Source organism: Pocillopora damicornis, chromosome 4, assembly GCF_964200805.1.
Source record: "Pocillopora damicornis chromosome 4, jaPocDami1.2, whole genome shotgun sequence".
NCBI classification, from domain to species: Eukaryota; Metazoa; Cnidaria; class Anthozoa; order Scleractinia; family Pocilloporidae; genus Pocillopora; species Pocillopora damicornis.
In genome coordinates, this window is record NC_142673.1 from 15,543,205 (window position 1) to 15,560,136 (window position 16,932).

Below are 16,932 nucleotides of genomic sequence, written 5' to 3' on the forward strand. Positions count from 1 at the left end.
TGTAAACTGTTACAAGGATTCATTAGACTTGATTATGTAGCCTAAGAGTAACGAGCTAAAACTATCGCTGACGTGTGGTCAGGTCCAACATCTCTAAACTAGAGCATCAAACGTTGCACGTAGGACACCTACTCAAACTTAGAGAGAATTGTTGCTATTTCTTAGTCAAAATACAGATCCAATCACAGAATCTAATTAGTTTGCTTCAAAATGACTAAATAGTAATGACGACCTTCTCTCTTTGAATTATTGATAACGATCAAAGTGATGAGTCACTGAGGAGAACTTTGCCATACGCTGAGGAATGTATGATTATAATACAACACAATAGAAACAGGAAAGGGAAGCTTTGCCGCTTTAAAAAGGATAGTTGTTAGAACCCAACAAATTTATCTGGAAGATGTTTTTGTTAGGCTTCCTTAGACACTCTAACCATGTGGAAAGTTCAATAACATTCTAGAGAAACAAGCACCTTGAACTAATTCGGCTTTTTAACTTTTGTAATAACGAACAGCATGAGTTTTATTTTCTAATAGAAGCTCAATCAATGACAAAATTTGATTGCCTTCAGCGACGCAACAGGGGGTAGGAATATAACGATTTTTCATAGTTGAAGTTTTGGAAAGTCTACCACATCTCTCAGTTTCCCAGTTTTGGGACATCATTTTTTGGTTTTCGTAATGATTTCTTATTTCAACGGGATAGCCATTGTTAGGGAAGTTTATTTCTTAAACCCACCCAGTCTCCGCGCAGTCTTTGCCGTCAACATAATTAGAGTGACCAAAAGGATATGAAAATTCTCATGAAGTAACCCTACCGTGGTAAATCGCACAATTGAAATATTTATGTGCTCACTGGGTGAGCTCACCGACACATTACAGCTTAAAGATTTAGTTAAAAGGTTGCCAAATCTTCTTGCGAGCTGTTTCAAGGCTTGGAAACAGCCATATGGCTCTGGCGGAGGAAAATACATTACAATTTGGCCCAAAACGATTTCCTCGAGATGTTCGAGAGGAGCTTAAGAAGATTATAGATTGTAGCTCATGGCGGGCGCTGACAAAAGAATTCAGCGTGGATTTTTTTACCGGAATCGAAACTGAAGCACTTGATTTCATCCCAAATCTCGTTGACAGCAATTATGAAGCGTTTCGGGAAGATGTGAAAATGCGAATAGAAATTTTGAAGAGGATGAAAAGTGGAGATAGCCAGTCATTCAAAGGAAAGAGCAAAGTTGGATTTCACAGCTATTTTTACAGGTATACATAGTTTTACGTCATTATGCTTTCTCTTTATGGGTTAAACCTGACAAGTAAGTTTTGACTTCATCAATGCAAAGATTTTGTGGTTGGAGGTTCGAAAACTATCTTGAAAAGAAAAGGGAATGAACAATACAATAACAAAACTACGGCTCTTACCGAAAAAACAAACACACACACACACACACACACGTACGCACGCATCCACTCGCACGCACACACACCCCCTCAAACACATACATCCACTCACAAACTAATAACAATGCATACGAATGTTCTAGAAGCACAATCAAATAAACGCAAATAAGAAGACATGGCACAATTTGTGTAACAAGTAGAGAGCGTAGGTTCCGGTGTTCTTATCTGGCCTTGATTAAAAAAAATGCAGGCATCTGCAAAATTTCCTTTAAAGAGTTTGTAAACTTATCATTGCAATCTGGTCAGGGTCGCCCGCAAAGTTTACGTTGTAAAGCACATTAGGGCATAGCAGTTTACCTTACCCTAGAATTTATCATTAATGGCAAATGAACCGAGTGGAATGCTATTTGGTCTGAAATCATATGCGTGATTTCTAAATCAAACGAGTACGCAGCATGAGTTTGATGTAAAGACACAAGTATTATTTCAGACCAAAATTGCACTTCACTCAGTTCAATTTCCACTTAATTACATCCATTTTGAAATCGCAAAATTCAGTCGCTCAGATATAGGATTTTTTAGTCTGTCTAAATAGTTATTAATCCAATATGATAAGCATTTCTAAACCTTATCACCCTACTAATCAACATCCGTTACAGAATTGAGTAATAAATGTCTTTTGCACATTCTTGGACACGATGAGATAAATATTAGTATGGGCTATACTGAAATTTCTAACCATTTCCATTCCAATTATTTCCCACACTATTTCCGTCATGTTTTTCTGTTCGTTGTTCTTGTATCATTTTACTTGCTTACTTTCCTTTCTTGATTTAGGCGCCAAGATTATTGTACCTTACTCTGATTCATTAACCGCTCTAACTGGAATGTAATTTTACTCTCCCTTTTCTAGGTTTTGGCTTTTTTGTCAACGATGCTCGAACGGTCTGTACAATATCGTGTTTGCCCAGATTGCCCGAAAAGAAGAATTTGACTTCTTGCTTTGCCTGCCCAAAGTTATAAAGGGCTCGGCTTATGCGATGACCTCAGCTCCACCCGTAATTTCAGCTCTACTGGCTCGACTTTCCCAGCGGGCGTACAGGCACGTACTTTGTGGTAGATTGGGAGGGGATGAGAATGAAGAACCATCACTTCCAGCACCAACTAGACCCCTAGCCAATGAACCGCAAGCAAACCCATACACTGACCTCTCTCAGGAACTGGGAGACCACCTGACTGATTATGAAATGGTAGAGGATCTCATTGAGAGAGGAATGCTGGCAGAAAACGAAGATGGGACACTGTACATCCGACTCTAATGAGAAAGTTAAGGAGGGAAGCAAGTTGTATTATTTGCAGTGATTGTAACATTGTATTACTTTACTCAATATTGCACACCAAACCAAAGATATGATAAATTTCATTAATTATGCAATTAAAGCTTAGTTAGTGTGAGTGGTGTAGCTACTGTACGAGAAAACTTACTCGCAACTATTTGTTGTCATCATCAGAGTGTCGGTAAAGCAGCAAAAGCTTTCATCGCCTCGTTTGTAGCCTCCAATGCAATCGAATTTTCTTTGTCACAACGTAGATTTGCAGACTTCTCTCGATAACACTTGACTTAAAATGGTACTGATTGTGTGACATGGATTTTTATTGACAAACTGCTCAAAATATGGGGAGGACTGAGTGAGCCTGAAAGCTTTATCCACTTATCACTTAGGCTGATGTTAACCTCCTCCTTATGGTATGATCAAAAATTTATTGACAGCATTTAGACATTGCGCCTTTCCGCACGCGTCTAGAAAAATACCTTCTCTCAAGATTTGACAAGCTTCTTTATCGAAGTTCGTGGCAGTGTCTGACCAAAGAGTTTGGCGCTGACGTTTTTACCATCTTACAGCCCTTGAAATTGACGGTAATACCAATCTCGCCGGTCGATAGCAGTTATCTAGAGTACAAGAGAGACGTACAAAACATCTGATAATCATGAAGAATGCTTCACGAGGCAAAACCTGGAGTTTTAAAGGCAAGAGTAAAAATGGCTTGTGTAGCTTCTATAAAAGATATTTCTCCACGCTTATTCATTCATTCATTGATTCATTTTTGTTTAATCATACACCTTTGAAAGGGTTTTTTCTATTGGTGGGTCCGTCCGCACCTGGAAGAAGATAACATTGAAGATAGTGGAAAGAACGCCAGACTTCACGAACTGGGAGGTCCTTACACTGACCTTCTGCAGGACTTGGGAGATTGCTTTAATGAAAACAAACTCGTACATCTCATTGAAAAACGAACAAGGACGGAATAATATTAATAACACTCTGATGTCATGTTTGAAGATGTGCTGTTTGTTATGACTAAAGGAACTGTAGAGTAGAGCTTCAAACCATCGTTGTTTGTGTTGACATTGACGAATTACTTAATAACGCAAAGACTGTTTCGGCGTTTTTTAAAGCTCTGTTAAATATTTAACCTTCAGACATTAAACTGAAATTTACTCTGCAAATAGCAGGTCATGGATAACAAAGCACTAGGAACAATGCGTACATAAAAGAGGGACCAAAGATGACTTTTCCAATCCCGCATCCCGCATCCCGAATATGCTATTTTTCATTCATCCTGCCATCCCGTCGCAATGAACATTTTCGTCATTTCATCCCGCCGGGTTAAACCCAAGTTTCCATATTTCACCAGCAACTGATGGACAGATTAGAGCCTTTACAATTTTGATAATGTACTCTCGTTACTGAAGAAAGAAGAGACTTGCTTAACGCATATTTAGCCGGCTTAAAAAAAGGTTTTTCTTCGATGTGTCTACGGTCTTTAGAAGAGAGACAAAAACTCCACGTGCGGAAGGACTAACAGAAAAGACATGGCTGTCCGGTTTAATTTCCTCTCGATAAATCATGACAAGTGGCTTTTGGCGAAAACTGACAGTGAAGCCCAAACACCCATACCATGTTATGGTAAGGTTTAGGCCGCCCATGCTTCTAATTAAAAACATCTGACGGGTTAACCAAATATTACTGATTGATCACAGTAGAAACAACAAAGTGTCCCTCACCGCAGGGCGTCAAACCAACTTCTCTAAATAGCGGCCAGTGATGAAAAGGAGCGAGCTGAGATTGTGTCAAGTAGTCAGCAAATGTACCTGTGAAAGCCAATAGAAACGCCAAAACAAATAGACTGTAAACTGTTACAAGGATTCATTAGACTTGATTATGAAGCCTAAGAGTAACGAGCCGAGGCTAAAACTATCGCTGACGTGTGGTCAGGTCCAACATCTCTAAACTAGAACATCAAACGTTGCACGTAGGACACCTACTCAAACTTAGAGAGAATTGTTACTATTTCTTTGTCAAAATACAAATCCAATCACAGAATCTAATTAGTTTGCTTCAAAATGACTAAATAATAATGATGACTTTCTCTCTTTGAATTATTGATAACGATCAAAGTGATGAGTCACTGAGGAGAACTTTGCCATACACTGAGGAATGTATGATTATAATACAGCACAATAGAAATAGGAAAGGGAAGCTTTATTGCTCTGTGAAAAGTTCCGTAACATTCCAGAGAAACAAGTGCCTTGAACTAGTTCGGCTTTAAAACAAATATGATAACAAACAGCTTGAGTTCTATTTTCTAATAGAAGTTTAATCAATGAAGAAATTTGATTGCCTTCGGCGATGCATCAGGGGGTAGGAATATAACGATTTTTCATTGCTGAAGTTTTAGAAAGTCTACCACATTTTTCAGTTTTGGGACATCATTTCCCGCTTTCGAAATAGTTTCCTATTGCAACGGGATAGTCGTTGTTAGGGTGGTTTTTTCTTGACCTCTCCCAGTCTCCGCGCAGTCTTTGCCGTCAACATAAAAAGTGACCAAAAGAATATGAAAATTCTCGTGAAGTAACCCTACCGTGGTATTCGTGATTGTTACTATTTCCTAGTCAAAATACAGATCCAATCACAGAATCTAATTAGTTTGCTTCAAAATGACTAAATAATAATGATGACTTTCTCTCTTTGAATTATTGATAACGATCAAAGTGATGAGTCACTGAGGAGAACTTTGCCATACACTGAGGAATGTATGATTATAATACAGCACAATAGAAATAGGAAAAGGGAAGCTTTATTGCTCTGTGAAAAGTTCCGTAACATTCCAGAGAGACAAGCGCCTTGAACTAGTTCGGCTTTAAACAAATATGATAACAAACAGCTTGAGTTCTATTTTCTAATAGAAGCTCAATTAATGACGAAATTTGATTGCCTTCAGCGATGCAAGTAGGAACATAGCGATTTTTTCTTTGCTGAAGTTATGAAAAGTCTACCACGTTTTTCAGTTTCCCAGTTTTGGGACATCATTTTCTGGCTTTCGAAATGATTTCTTATTTCAACAGGATAGCCATTGTTAGGGTGCTTTTTTCTTGACTCCACTCAGTCTCCTCGCAGTCTTTGCCGTCAACGTAAAAAAAGTGACCAAAAGAATATGAAAATTCCCATGAAGCAACCCACCGTGATATTCGTGATTTCCATTTAAAATATTTATGTGTTCACTGAGTGTGCTCACCGACACATTACAGCTTAAAGATTTATTTGAAAGGTTGCCAAATCTTCTCGCGAGCTGTTTCACGGCCTCGAAACAGCTATATGGCTCTGGAAGACATAAATACAACGAAAGTTATCCTAAAACGATTTCCTCCAGATGTTCGAAAGGAGCTTAACGACGTTGTCGAACGTGGCTGGTGGAAGGCGATGGCAAGCGAATTCTCCGTGGATCGGTTTAACGGTGTGAAATTTGAAGCACTTGATTCCATCCCAGATCTCGTTGATAGCAGTTGGGAAGGGTTGCGGGAACATGTGAGAAAGCGAATGAATACTTTGAAGGATTTGGGGTTAGGAGATGTCCAGGCACTCAAAGGGAAGAGCAGTGTTGGACTTGACATCTATTTTTACAGGTATACATAGTTTTACGCCATTATGCTTTCTCTTTATGGGTTAAACCTGACAAGTAAGTTTTGACTTTATCAATGCAAAGATTTTGTGGTTGGAGGTTCGAAAACTATCTTGAAAAGAAAAAAGGGAATGAACAATACATTAACAAAACTACGGCTCAAGGATTAACAAACGTTTTTCTGCAACTACCAAGAATTATTATTACTTACACCAACCGCAAAAACATACACATACATACACGCACTCACACGCGCACGCAAACACGCGCACAAGCACACGCACGCATACATTCACGCACACACCTACACCCACACACAAACTAATAACAATGCATACGAATGTTCCAGAAGCACGAAGTCAAAACCGCAAATGAGAAGACACGGCACAATTTGTGTAACAAGTAGGGAGCGTGGCTCCCGGTGTTCTTGTCTGGCTTTGATTAAAAGAAAGAAAAAAGTGGGCATCTACGAAATTTCCTTTAAAGAGTTTGGGAACTTCTCAAAGCAATCTGGTCAAGGGTCGCCCGCCAAGCTTATCTTGTAAAGCGCATAAGGGCATAGCAGCTTGGATGATGCGCTAAGTAAATGCAACATCATCACCTAAAACACTGAAGAAGAGCAGTAATGAAGGTGCATTAACGTAACCGGCGTCAAGTCAAATTTATGGCAGACAGAATTTAAGAATGAGAGGAAGTAGGAACTTTGACTTGTCACTGCATGTTGACAATCCAGAGGCTCTCACAATGCTCTGCGACCGTGAATTATGTCGTCTATACCTATAAATGCTCCTTCTCGTAATGAAGAGAAAATCTAAACCTTATCACCCTTCTAATCAACATCCGTTACATAATTGGGTAATAAATGTCTTTTACACATTCTTGGACACGATGAGATAATTATTGGTCTGGGCTATATTGAAATTTCTAACCATCTTTACTCCAATTATTTCACACTTTTTCTGTCATGTTGTTCTGTTCGTTGTTTTTGTATCATTTTACTTGCTTAATTTCCTTTCTTGGTAATAGGCGCCAAGATTATTGTACCTTACTCGGATTCATTAACCGCTCTAACTGGAATGTAATTTACTTTCCCTTTTCTGGGTTTTGGCTTATTGCTCAGCGACGTCAGGACGGTCAGTTTGACATCGTGATTACCCACATTGCCCGACGAGAAGAATTTGATTTCTTTCAAAACCTGGCAAGAATTATTAGGGGTTCGGCTCATGTGATGGCCTCAGCTCCACCCAAGATTTCAGATCTACTGGCTCGACTTTCTCAGCGGGCGTACAACTACGCACTTGGTGGTATATTGGGAGGGGATGAGGATAACGAACCACCACTACCACCAGCACCAATTAGACTCCCAGCTCATACACCGTCAGCGAGCCAAAACAATGACCTCTCTCAGGCATTGGGAGACCGCCTGACTGAATATGAAATGGTAGAGGATCTTATTGAGAGAGGAATGCTGGGAGAGAACGAGAATGGGACACTGTACATCCGACTCTAGTGAGAAAGTTAAAGAGGGAAGCAAGTTGTATTATTTGCAGTGATTGTAACATTGTAGTACTTTACTGAATATTGCACATCAAACCAAAGACATGATTAATTTGATTATTATCCCGTTAAAGCTTAGTTAGTGCGAGTGGTGTAGTTACTGTAAGAGACAACTAACTCGCAGCTTGTTATTCTCCAATGAAATCGAATTTTTTCTTTGTCGCAACGTTGATTTGCAGACTTCGCTTAACAAAATTTGTGATAAAATGGTACTGATTGTGTGACATGGATTTTTTTGACAAAATGCATAAAATTTGGGAAGGACTAAGTAAGTTGGGAAGCTTTGTCCATTTATATTCTAGGTTGAAGTTAGCCTCATCCTCATGACGAAAAATGTATTGAGAGCATTTAGACATTGCGCCTTTTCGCACGCGTTCAGAAAATTGCCTTCTCTCAAGAGTTGACAAGCTTCTTTATCGAAGTTCGTAGCAGTGTCTGACCAAAGAGTTTGGCGTTGACATTTTTGCTAATCTTACAGCCCTTGAAATTGACGGTAATACCAATCTCGCCGGTCGATAACAGTTATCCAGAGTACAAGAAAGACGTACAAAACATCTGATAATCATGAAGAATGCCCCGCGAGGCAAAACCCGGAGTTTTAAAGGCAAGAGTAAAAATGGCTTGTATAGCTTCTATGAAAGATATTTCTCAACGCTTATTCATTCATTCATTGATTCATTTTTGTTTAATCATACACCTTAAAATGTTTTTTTGCTATTGGTGGGTCCGTCCGTACCTGGAAGAAGATAACATGGAAGTCCCTTCACTGACCTTCTGCAGGACTTGAGAGATTACCTGGATGAAAACAAACTCGTACATCTCATTAAAAAAGGAACAAGGACGGAATAATGTTAATAACACTCTGATGTCATGTTTGAAGATGTGCTGTTTGTTATGACTAAAGGAACTGTAGAGTAGAGCTTCAAACCATCGTTGTTTGTGTTGACACTGACGAAGTACTTAATAACGCAAAGACTGTTTCGGCGTTTTAAATCGTTAACTTTAAAACGTTAAACTAAAATTTACTCTGTAAGTAGCAGGTCATGAAAAAAAAAAGTACTATGAACAATACGGTACTTACAAGAGGGACCAAAGATTACTTTCCCATCCCGCAATCCTGTCGCAATGAAAATTTTCATACCGATCTTGCCGGGTTAAACTAAAAATTCTCTAGTTTACCACCAACTGATAGACAAATTATAGCCTTTACAGTATTGATAATGCACTATCGTTACTGAGGAAGGCAAAGACGTGCTTAACGAATATTTAGCCGGCTTAAAAAAAGGTTTTCCTCGATGTGTTTCCGGTCTTTATAAGTGAGACAAAAACTCCACCTGCGGAAGGACCAGCGGAAAAGCTTTCCTATTGCATCGATAAAATTGTTCAGCCGATTGCACAACAACAGAAGTCATATCTCAAAGGTACAAAACACTTCATCAACTTCATAGAAAAAAAACAAAGCTTCCGTAAGAAGTGATACTCGTTTCAATGGACAATACTAGTTAACAGACAAATATGCCCTCACCCCCCATTCCAAATCGCCCACCAGAGAAAGCAAGTAAACTGATTTTGAAGGAAAACCGGATCATGTGTACTAAAGACACCCGCAGTCGAGTGTCGATCGATACCAGCGATCGACACTCGACCGACATATCGATCGAGTGTGGTTGACACTCGATCGACCTGTCGATCGACATTCGGTCGACATGTTAGTCGACAGTCGGTTAATAGTCGGTGAATAGAATTCTACTTTTCGCAGACACTCCATCGAGTGTCGATCGATACTAGCGGTGATTAGTTGGTCGACATATCGATCGCTACCTAATGGTAGGCCGCCGGCAGCATGTCGGTCGTCTGTAGATGATATATCGGTGTAGCAAATCATTTCAGTCTCAACAGTATCCCTCCTCAAACGGCAGCTATCTTGTCTAATACGCCGTCAGCTAGCTAGTGCTAGGTCGAGTGAGCTATTTCGTTGATTTCCTGTAAGAGCAAAAGTTACTTTGAACAGGGTGGTACAGAGTTAATCGAGACGCCTGATTTGAGGGGGAAAAGCTCGTGATTCGTGAAGAGTTCAATTTTAGTTGTGATTCGTGAATTGATAGCTCATGAAAGCTTTTTTTTCTCAAATGTGGGGTGGTGGTGGTTGGGTAGGGGAGGGGGGGTTATTGGCAGTTCCTAGATCCTTAGCTTCTCTTTATCAATTAAACGCCTAAAGAGTTCCTTTGATATTTTCCAATGTAAAAGCTTTCTGTGGGAAAGAAAGGAAGAAGTCTGCCTTCTTCCTTGAATCGTTTGGACTGCGCCCTGTACTCTGACAGGGCAGCTCGGCAACGTAGCTCGATGTCTTTGACCGACGGCTTTCCACAACGCACCCTCTCCGTGGAAACAACCGCGTTAAACTTATCTCTGTCCAAGAGTTTTAGCTCACAAATCCCGATGAATCCCCTCAGCGTATTTCTGGCCACTCCATATTTCTCCATAGCCTTGGCAAGGGAACACTTTCTCTGTTTCATTATCTCCTTCATAACGGGCGTGAATTCCTCCCAGATCCAAGCCTGTCACTATAAGGCGTAACAAAAAGTATCAATGAAATTGTGAATATAATTAAGTTCTTTCCAGTCCAATAACTTCCGTTTATGTTATATACTTCGAATATCGCAATTCGAGTGAAATACAGTGCAGCTTATTGTGACTATCACGTAATCCTATGAGTTACACAATTGGCTACTTTACGTCACGTGGTTGGACGGTTATCGCACGCTAACCCTCGTCTGCGTCGATATGGCTCGAAAATGTAGAGAAGTGGCCTGGCAGGCTCTAATCTTACACCCAATCTCAAGGCTGGTGGACCATGGTTCATTATTCAAATTGACGAGTCAAAATTTAACCACAAGTCAAAGGTGAGTAAAAAGGTTTGATTACTTTGGTAAATAGCCAATGCTGCCACTGTAGAGTGCTCATTTGATAGGTTGAACGCATATCAATATATCCCAAACTGTTGCTAAACTTTGGTGCCAAAAAGAATAAAAACGCGGCTCCATTACCATTAGTAAAAGTGAAAGGTGATTGTCCGATCGACAAATTTACCCCGGCTAAATCAAGAGAAGTCAAGAAGGTAAGATTAAAAGTATAAATCAACTTTAAACATTCTCCTAACTTTCAAATCCCAAACTAAGAAAATCACGTTGCAAGGGTGAGGAACTCTGGCAAATTTTCATTCCCAATAACAAAAATTCGCTCTGTTCAGAAGCTCTTGTTTACTTTAGTAGTATTACTATTTCACTTAACTAAAGAAACCAGATCATTTTTACGTCAGTTAACTACAACAGAACAGTTATGTATCGATGATTATGATAACTAATTTGTTTTTAAGGACCAAAATAAATTGTCTTACAAAAAGAGCGGGCAGCCAGGTAGATGGCCTATTAACCAGTAAATTCTACGGCTGTTGACTGTTAGGGATAACACTGCATGTGGTTTATTTTTTGGAACAGAGAACGGTTCACTATTATTTGATAGCTCCCGCAAAAGAGCACTATTCACTTGTTTGGTATCGTTAAGTGGGCATCACCAAAAACGTTGTCGATCATATGAGATTGTACTTCTTTCGCAGTTTCATAGAAGACGCCGCCCTAGAAGAGAGAAATGGGTATTTGTCTTGTTCGATACACAATACGTGCCAGCCCGCCCATACTTACGGCTCGTAAGGCGACGTAATGCAGCCACTCTTTTGGGTATTATGCAACGCCAAGTACAACCCGGTTCAATTTTGCATACCGACCAGTGGGCAGCATATCGCCAGATACAGAGACAACTGGGTTTGAATCACAGAACAGTCAATCATTCCTTGCATTTCGTCGATCCGGTCACTGAGGTACACACGCAACACGCGGAAAGCAATTGGTCGACAGCAAAAGAAAAGTTAAAAAAATTAAGGGAAATACAAACCCTAACTTTCTGATAGAATACCTTCATGAAATTATGTGGAGGAGATGGTACGGTGATACTCACCCAAATAGATATTTTCAGCGTCTTTTGCAAGATATTGCTGAGCAGTCTGCTGAGTGTAGTCTGCAATGCGGAGCAAGATATACCAAGAAGCACAGAAAACAAAATGTTTAGAAATTTGAAAAGGGAGGGGAGGAAGATTCTGAAGCTTCAAATAGACCTTTCATGTTAAATGGGCCACTGATTTTACGGTACTGAAAAGAAAATTTAACAAGATGCTCGTAATTTTTGCAGACACTTGAGTAGGTTTACAGTAAAAACCCACAAGTAAGAACCTACTTGTTAAGAACCTGTTAGGCTGAAGTTTGCTAATTAGACCCCCTCTGTACAAGAACCCCTTTAGCCTAACATTTGAAACATGTTCTTATTTTATATAAAACTAAACGGTGCACACTTTGGCAAATAAGATAGGTTAACATTTCGGATCTCTTTGGAGACACAGGTGCAATCAACTTTTCTTATCATAGTCAATTTCCCGTAAATAGTGGGAAGGGAAAGGGGGACAGGGGGGGCGGGAGCCCGGGAGAATAGGGGGCGGGAAGGGTACGGGAGGCGGGAGAGGAAAGGGCGGGAAGCGGGAGTTCTAAAAGGGCGGGAAGCGGGAGAGAAATGCAAAACACTATTTATTGTCATTTATTAATACGTTAAAATACTGTCGAAAACAAGAACCCAAAATGTTAGTTGATGTGCATTTAGCGTCTTCTGAGCAATCGAGGAAACCAAAATTCGCGCTTGGGCTGAAAAACAGGCTTACTTCCGGTGAAAATGTAAAGCCTTTTACAGTGGTTACGTCGAGCGGCATGATTGCACATGTTTCGCGTATTATAAGCAAGTCTGAGTGCGCGACTTGGTTAGAAAAGTATCTCAACTCTATGTCGTTTAAAGACCATTTTAGTTAGTATTTTTCGGTGCGGCAGTAAAAGGTCTGTACGTGGAAGACTGATAGCCGGTTTCAACTCATTGAGGAAACATTCTGCAAGATTCTTTCAGACTCCTAATTTGAACGTGATATGGAATCTGGTGAAATAGACCTTTCCATGGTTATTTTAACTTTTGATATTGGTCATGTAACGAAAATCTCTCTACACTGCTGGAAGGAGCACCTTAAAATTAATAGAAATGGCTAAGTTTTGGAGTTATATCTTTCGAAATCACAAAGTTATAGCTTCGCAAATTCGGAAAATTTTTTCCGGGGTGGGGTGGAGGGGGGGAAAATTTGTGTCCCCCAGCACACACACATCACCCGTCTGTAAAACTTTCTCTCAAACCTGGCCATTAATTATTTTTACTAACTTTTAGGCGCTCTTTCTGGCAATGTCGATAGATTTTCGCTTCCTGATCAAAGTCAAAAGTTGAAAAAAAAAAAAAAAAAAAAATCCCGGAAAGGTCTTTTAGATAAAATCACGAAATTACTCGGAAGAGGAGACAGACTTGACAGGTCAACAGCCATTTGGAGCTGAAGGAGATCACTTCAGCCACCTCGGCAGATGGAAGACTTCGTTTAGATGTACTTAGGTTCGCCAATTGATAAATAAGAATATCAGAAATATGCCTGGGACGTTTGGTCAAGTCCGTCATATCCCATTTCCGTATTTTAATTGCATGATCCCAACAAACGCCGGACTGGTTGCTGGAAACGCGTATTTAGTCACTATCCAGCTTTATCAAAACACGGGACGATTCAGAACTGCAAATTAGAACTTTTAAGACCGTCGTCACTGAAAACGGATGTCAGAAACAAATGTGACATGAAAATGGACTGAAATGGTAAAGCTCTCAAACAAAAAAGATAAACGAGTAAGTCAAAACTTCATTAAACTGAGACCATATAACAGTGTTAATCTTGGGCAGATTGTTTAAAAACAGTGGAAATGCCTAAGAAATGCGTTTTGAATCTCCAAATTTACAGGGGACAGGAGCAGGACTGAAAAAGGCTCTGTCTGCTATCTGTTTCAAAAGCTACTTTCTTAGAAAACACTATCTATAAGGGTGAAAGATTCAACAGGGAGTCAGTTTCAACATGAGAACCCATTTCAAACCAACAGAGACATTCCTGTACTAATTCTACAATATGTGTCACCCACCAGGAGCACTGCAAGGCTTCGTTAAAGGCGAAGTGTTTCGACTCCCTTGGACTAATTCTTCTAAAGGAAAGTTGAAGAGAACATTGGGCAGTTCAATATATATCTGGCTAAGAGAGACTACCCGAAGAACATAGTTGACAACCCGCTCTCACAAGTGAAATTTGAACAACGTAAACGGGCCCTCCTCTAGCAGGGAGAAACGAACAATCAAATCTTACCCTTTGTAATTACACAATATTATCCAACCGTTCTAAACCTTAAGTGCCGCTCTCGCCAAGAGCGGTCCTCTCGACTTCCCGTCGGAAAAAAGTTTTCTTTTAATTCTTTGCCCATGAAAAGGGTTTAATACACGTTTCAAAAATAGTTTATTTGTTCTCCAATTCTCTTTTTTTGTGTCGCCACAAGTAAAAAATATTTTTGGCCAGACCACTCCTGTGGACTGCGATCGAAAGTGTAAATTTCAAAGATTTTGTCCAGCGCGCAGCGACCGCAACAATGTAGCTCACGGAATTCTATCTGGATTTGCGTTGGTGGATGGAAGCTAGAGATATACCCGCGGGTTTGAGGCAATCCGTGACCTCATTGGTGTATAAACTATGTACTGATATGCTTTTACAGCCCGATTAACGCCTGCATTTTGAGAATTCTTTCGTACAAAGTAGTGAATTTTTAATATGCAAATTAAGGTTGTAGAGAAGGGTCCTCTGATCACGCTGGTATGAAAAATATTTCAGCTGAAGTTTCCATATTTTGTCCGTGAACTTAGGGCCCGGACGCACTTGGCAAATTTTTGTTTATTTTGCGAAAAAATTTGTCACCAGTTCCCTGAGACAAGTGCGCCCGGTGATTTTTAGATCTACCAAATTTTGTCAAGGTTTACTAAACTTCAAAGACGCCGTCGTCCTGCCTCGGAGAAGGACAAATTTTTGTCACGCGTGAAATCTGACAGATTTGTCAATTTACACGCCATGATTTGAAGAAAAATGTCAATCCGGAAAATTTGATCTCTATTTTCAGTCGGAGTATTTCAATCCGAAGCGCGGTAATCAAACGGTGAAGATTTATACCTCTGAATGCTGCATAACAATCTTTACTCAGGATACAACTATTACGGTTCCCAAGTTTACGTTTCAGCTGCAACTCCAGGGCCAAGTACTTTTCAATTTATATCGGCTAAAGTAGTCGACAGCGCACTCTTTTGGACCCTTTACTTTTATGTGTCCTATCGATGGCGCCTGCTATGTTTGGTAGATCCGAAAATTCTTCGAACGTTGCGATGGAGGCTCTTGTCTCATATGATTAACACGTGTGGTTAACAAATATTTTGCTGTCTCAGTGCGCCCACGCTTGACAAATTGAAATTTGGCAGAGACGAATTTTGTCGAGATTTCTGGTAGGGCCAAACAAATATTGTCAGTACGGTGCGTCCTGATCCTAACTTTTTTTTTTTTTTTTAAATTTATTTATTTTTTTTATTTTCACTTAAAGCACAAATACCAGAATAATACAAACAAATACAAAGTTAATTACACTAACGCTTACGCTACTCACTAACACTAATTACGAAATACTGCGTTACATTACATTCACAGTCGGCTAGATTTAATTTATGTTGTGGTTATATAATAATATAAACCTAATTTGTACAAATACTTCTACATCAAATTCCTTTTTGGTAGAACGACTGTATATACAACTGCGTCTATAACTGTTAATACCCGATACTCATCTATTGAGTAACAATAACATGTTTTCCCATTTTTTATAATGAATAGATTCTTTTTTATTCTTTTTTGCAATCAAAAATTCAAATTTCCGAGTTTCAGATGTTTTAGCCTTCAGTAAGGATACAGACAGCTTGATATTTTTACAACGACATGAATAAATGGTATATTTTCCAAGAATGATTATGTGATTTAACAAACAATTCCCAGGGATATTATCGGAAATACCAAAGAGGATTGTTACCTCATCAAGCTTATCAATTTTCATATTGTAAGTATTTAACCAAGAAATAACCGAAAGCCAAAAGTTTTTAGTGTAAGTACAGCTGATTAGAAGATGCTCAAGAGTTTCTTCGTGATCTCCACAAAAGGTACACATCGGAGAAGGAACCAAATTCATTTTATATAGGATTTTATTGGTGTAGAGAATACGATTTAAGATTTTGTATTGAAAGGCTCTCGTTCTGGTGTCAAGAGTGACTCGACCCGGTAATAGATAAATATTTTTCCAGTCTATATTACCCGAAATATTGTATACGGAATTAAACTTAGATTGGGCAGTCGGAGAGATCTGGATGCGTTTGACCAGGGTGGAATAGATTGATTTTGAAGTCATTCTAGTTATATCTTGAACATCGTCTGAAACAGTTTTGTCAGTTCGGTTGTTATTATTCTCTCCAAAGTTAAGGAGCTGTTTCCAGTTAGGCGGAATGGCGGAAAAAATGCCTTGTAGGAGTAAGTAATCTGACAAGGAGAGATTTTTCTCTCTAAAAGCGTCCCACCTTTTTAATTTCGAGTCATTTGAGAGAATATCTCCAAGTTTCACAAAACCTGCTTCTTTTATTCTCTTGTTGTATATTGATTTCTTGTTAATCAAGAGGTTCTGGTTGTTCCAGATAGTCACTTTTAAAACGTCCTGTTTTGTAGCTATTATATCGTGATTGCCATTAAAGTCAGACAAAACTTCAAGACATTCTTTATAAAAAGAAGGTAGTTTACAGGGTAGGCGCGATGGATTGAAATTGCACTGAAGCAGAAAACTGGTTCCTACATTCTTAAGATAATGAGACAAGAAAACTTTCCACGGACTACTATTATCATCTAAATACCTTGCCAGACACACAATTCTTTGAGTTTTAATTAAAGATTCAGGGTGAGGCATTTTGAGGCCACCGTCTTCGTATTCACTAATTAAGGCTA

At 39.4% G+C, this 16,932-nt stretch overlaps 2 protein-coding genes and 1 pseudogene across 2 annotated transcripts; all 3 read left to right on the plus strand.

The window, feature by feature from the left end:
- The first annotated feature begins 657 nt into the window (after nucleotides 1-657).
- LOC149046987 (uncharacterized) lies at nucleotides 658-4,785 on the plus strand. Its single transcript, XM_089202978.1, has 2 exons — nucleotides 658-1,256; nucleotides 2,308-4,785. Exons 1-2 carry the CDS (start codon nucleotides 949-951, stop codon nucleotides 2,711-2,713), a joined length of 714 nt encoding a protein of 237 aa, XP_089059104.1. The 5' UTR covers nucleotides 658-948; the 3' UTR covers nucleotides 2,714-4,785.
- A 1,183-nt stretch (nucleotides 4,786-5,968) lies between these two features.
- LOC149046988 (uncharacterized) lies at nucleotides 5,969-8,948 on the plus strand. Its single transcript, XM_089202979.1, has 2 exons — nucleotides 5,969-6,360; nucleotides 7,477-8,948. The coding sequence occupies exon 2, from the start codon at nucleotides 7,585-7,587 to the stop codon at nucleotides 7,864-7,866; it is 282 nt and encodes a 93-aa protein (XP_089059105.1). The 5' UTR covers nucleotides 5,969-6,360; nucleotides 7,477-7,584; the 3' UTR covers nucleotides 7,867-8,948.
- Nucleotides 8,949-10,697: 1,749 nt separating this feature from the next.
- On the plus strand, nucleotides 10,698-12,038 carry LOC149046989 (uncharacterized; annotated as a pseudogene).
- The last annotated feature ends 4,894 nt before the right edge of the window (nucleotides 12,039-16,932 follow it).

What these genes read in the sequence shown, in the direction of transcription:
- LOC149046987 (XM_089202978.1), top strand. Translation starts at nt 949, where the DNA reads ATGGCTCTGGCGGAGGAAAATACATTACAATTTGGCCCAAAACGATTT. An exon ending in TTTCACAGCTATTTTTACAG is followed by an intron (nt 1,257 to 2,307) that starts GTATACATAGTT and finishes TCCCTTTTCTAG; the next exon opens with GTTTTGGCTTTTTTGTCAAC.
- LOC149046988 (XM_089202979.1), top strand. Translation starts at nt 7,585, where the DNA reads ATGGCCTCAGCTCCACCCAAGATTTCAGATCTACTGGCTCGACTTTCT.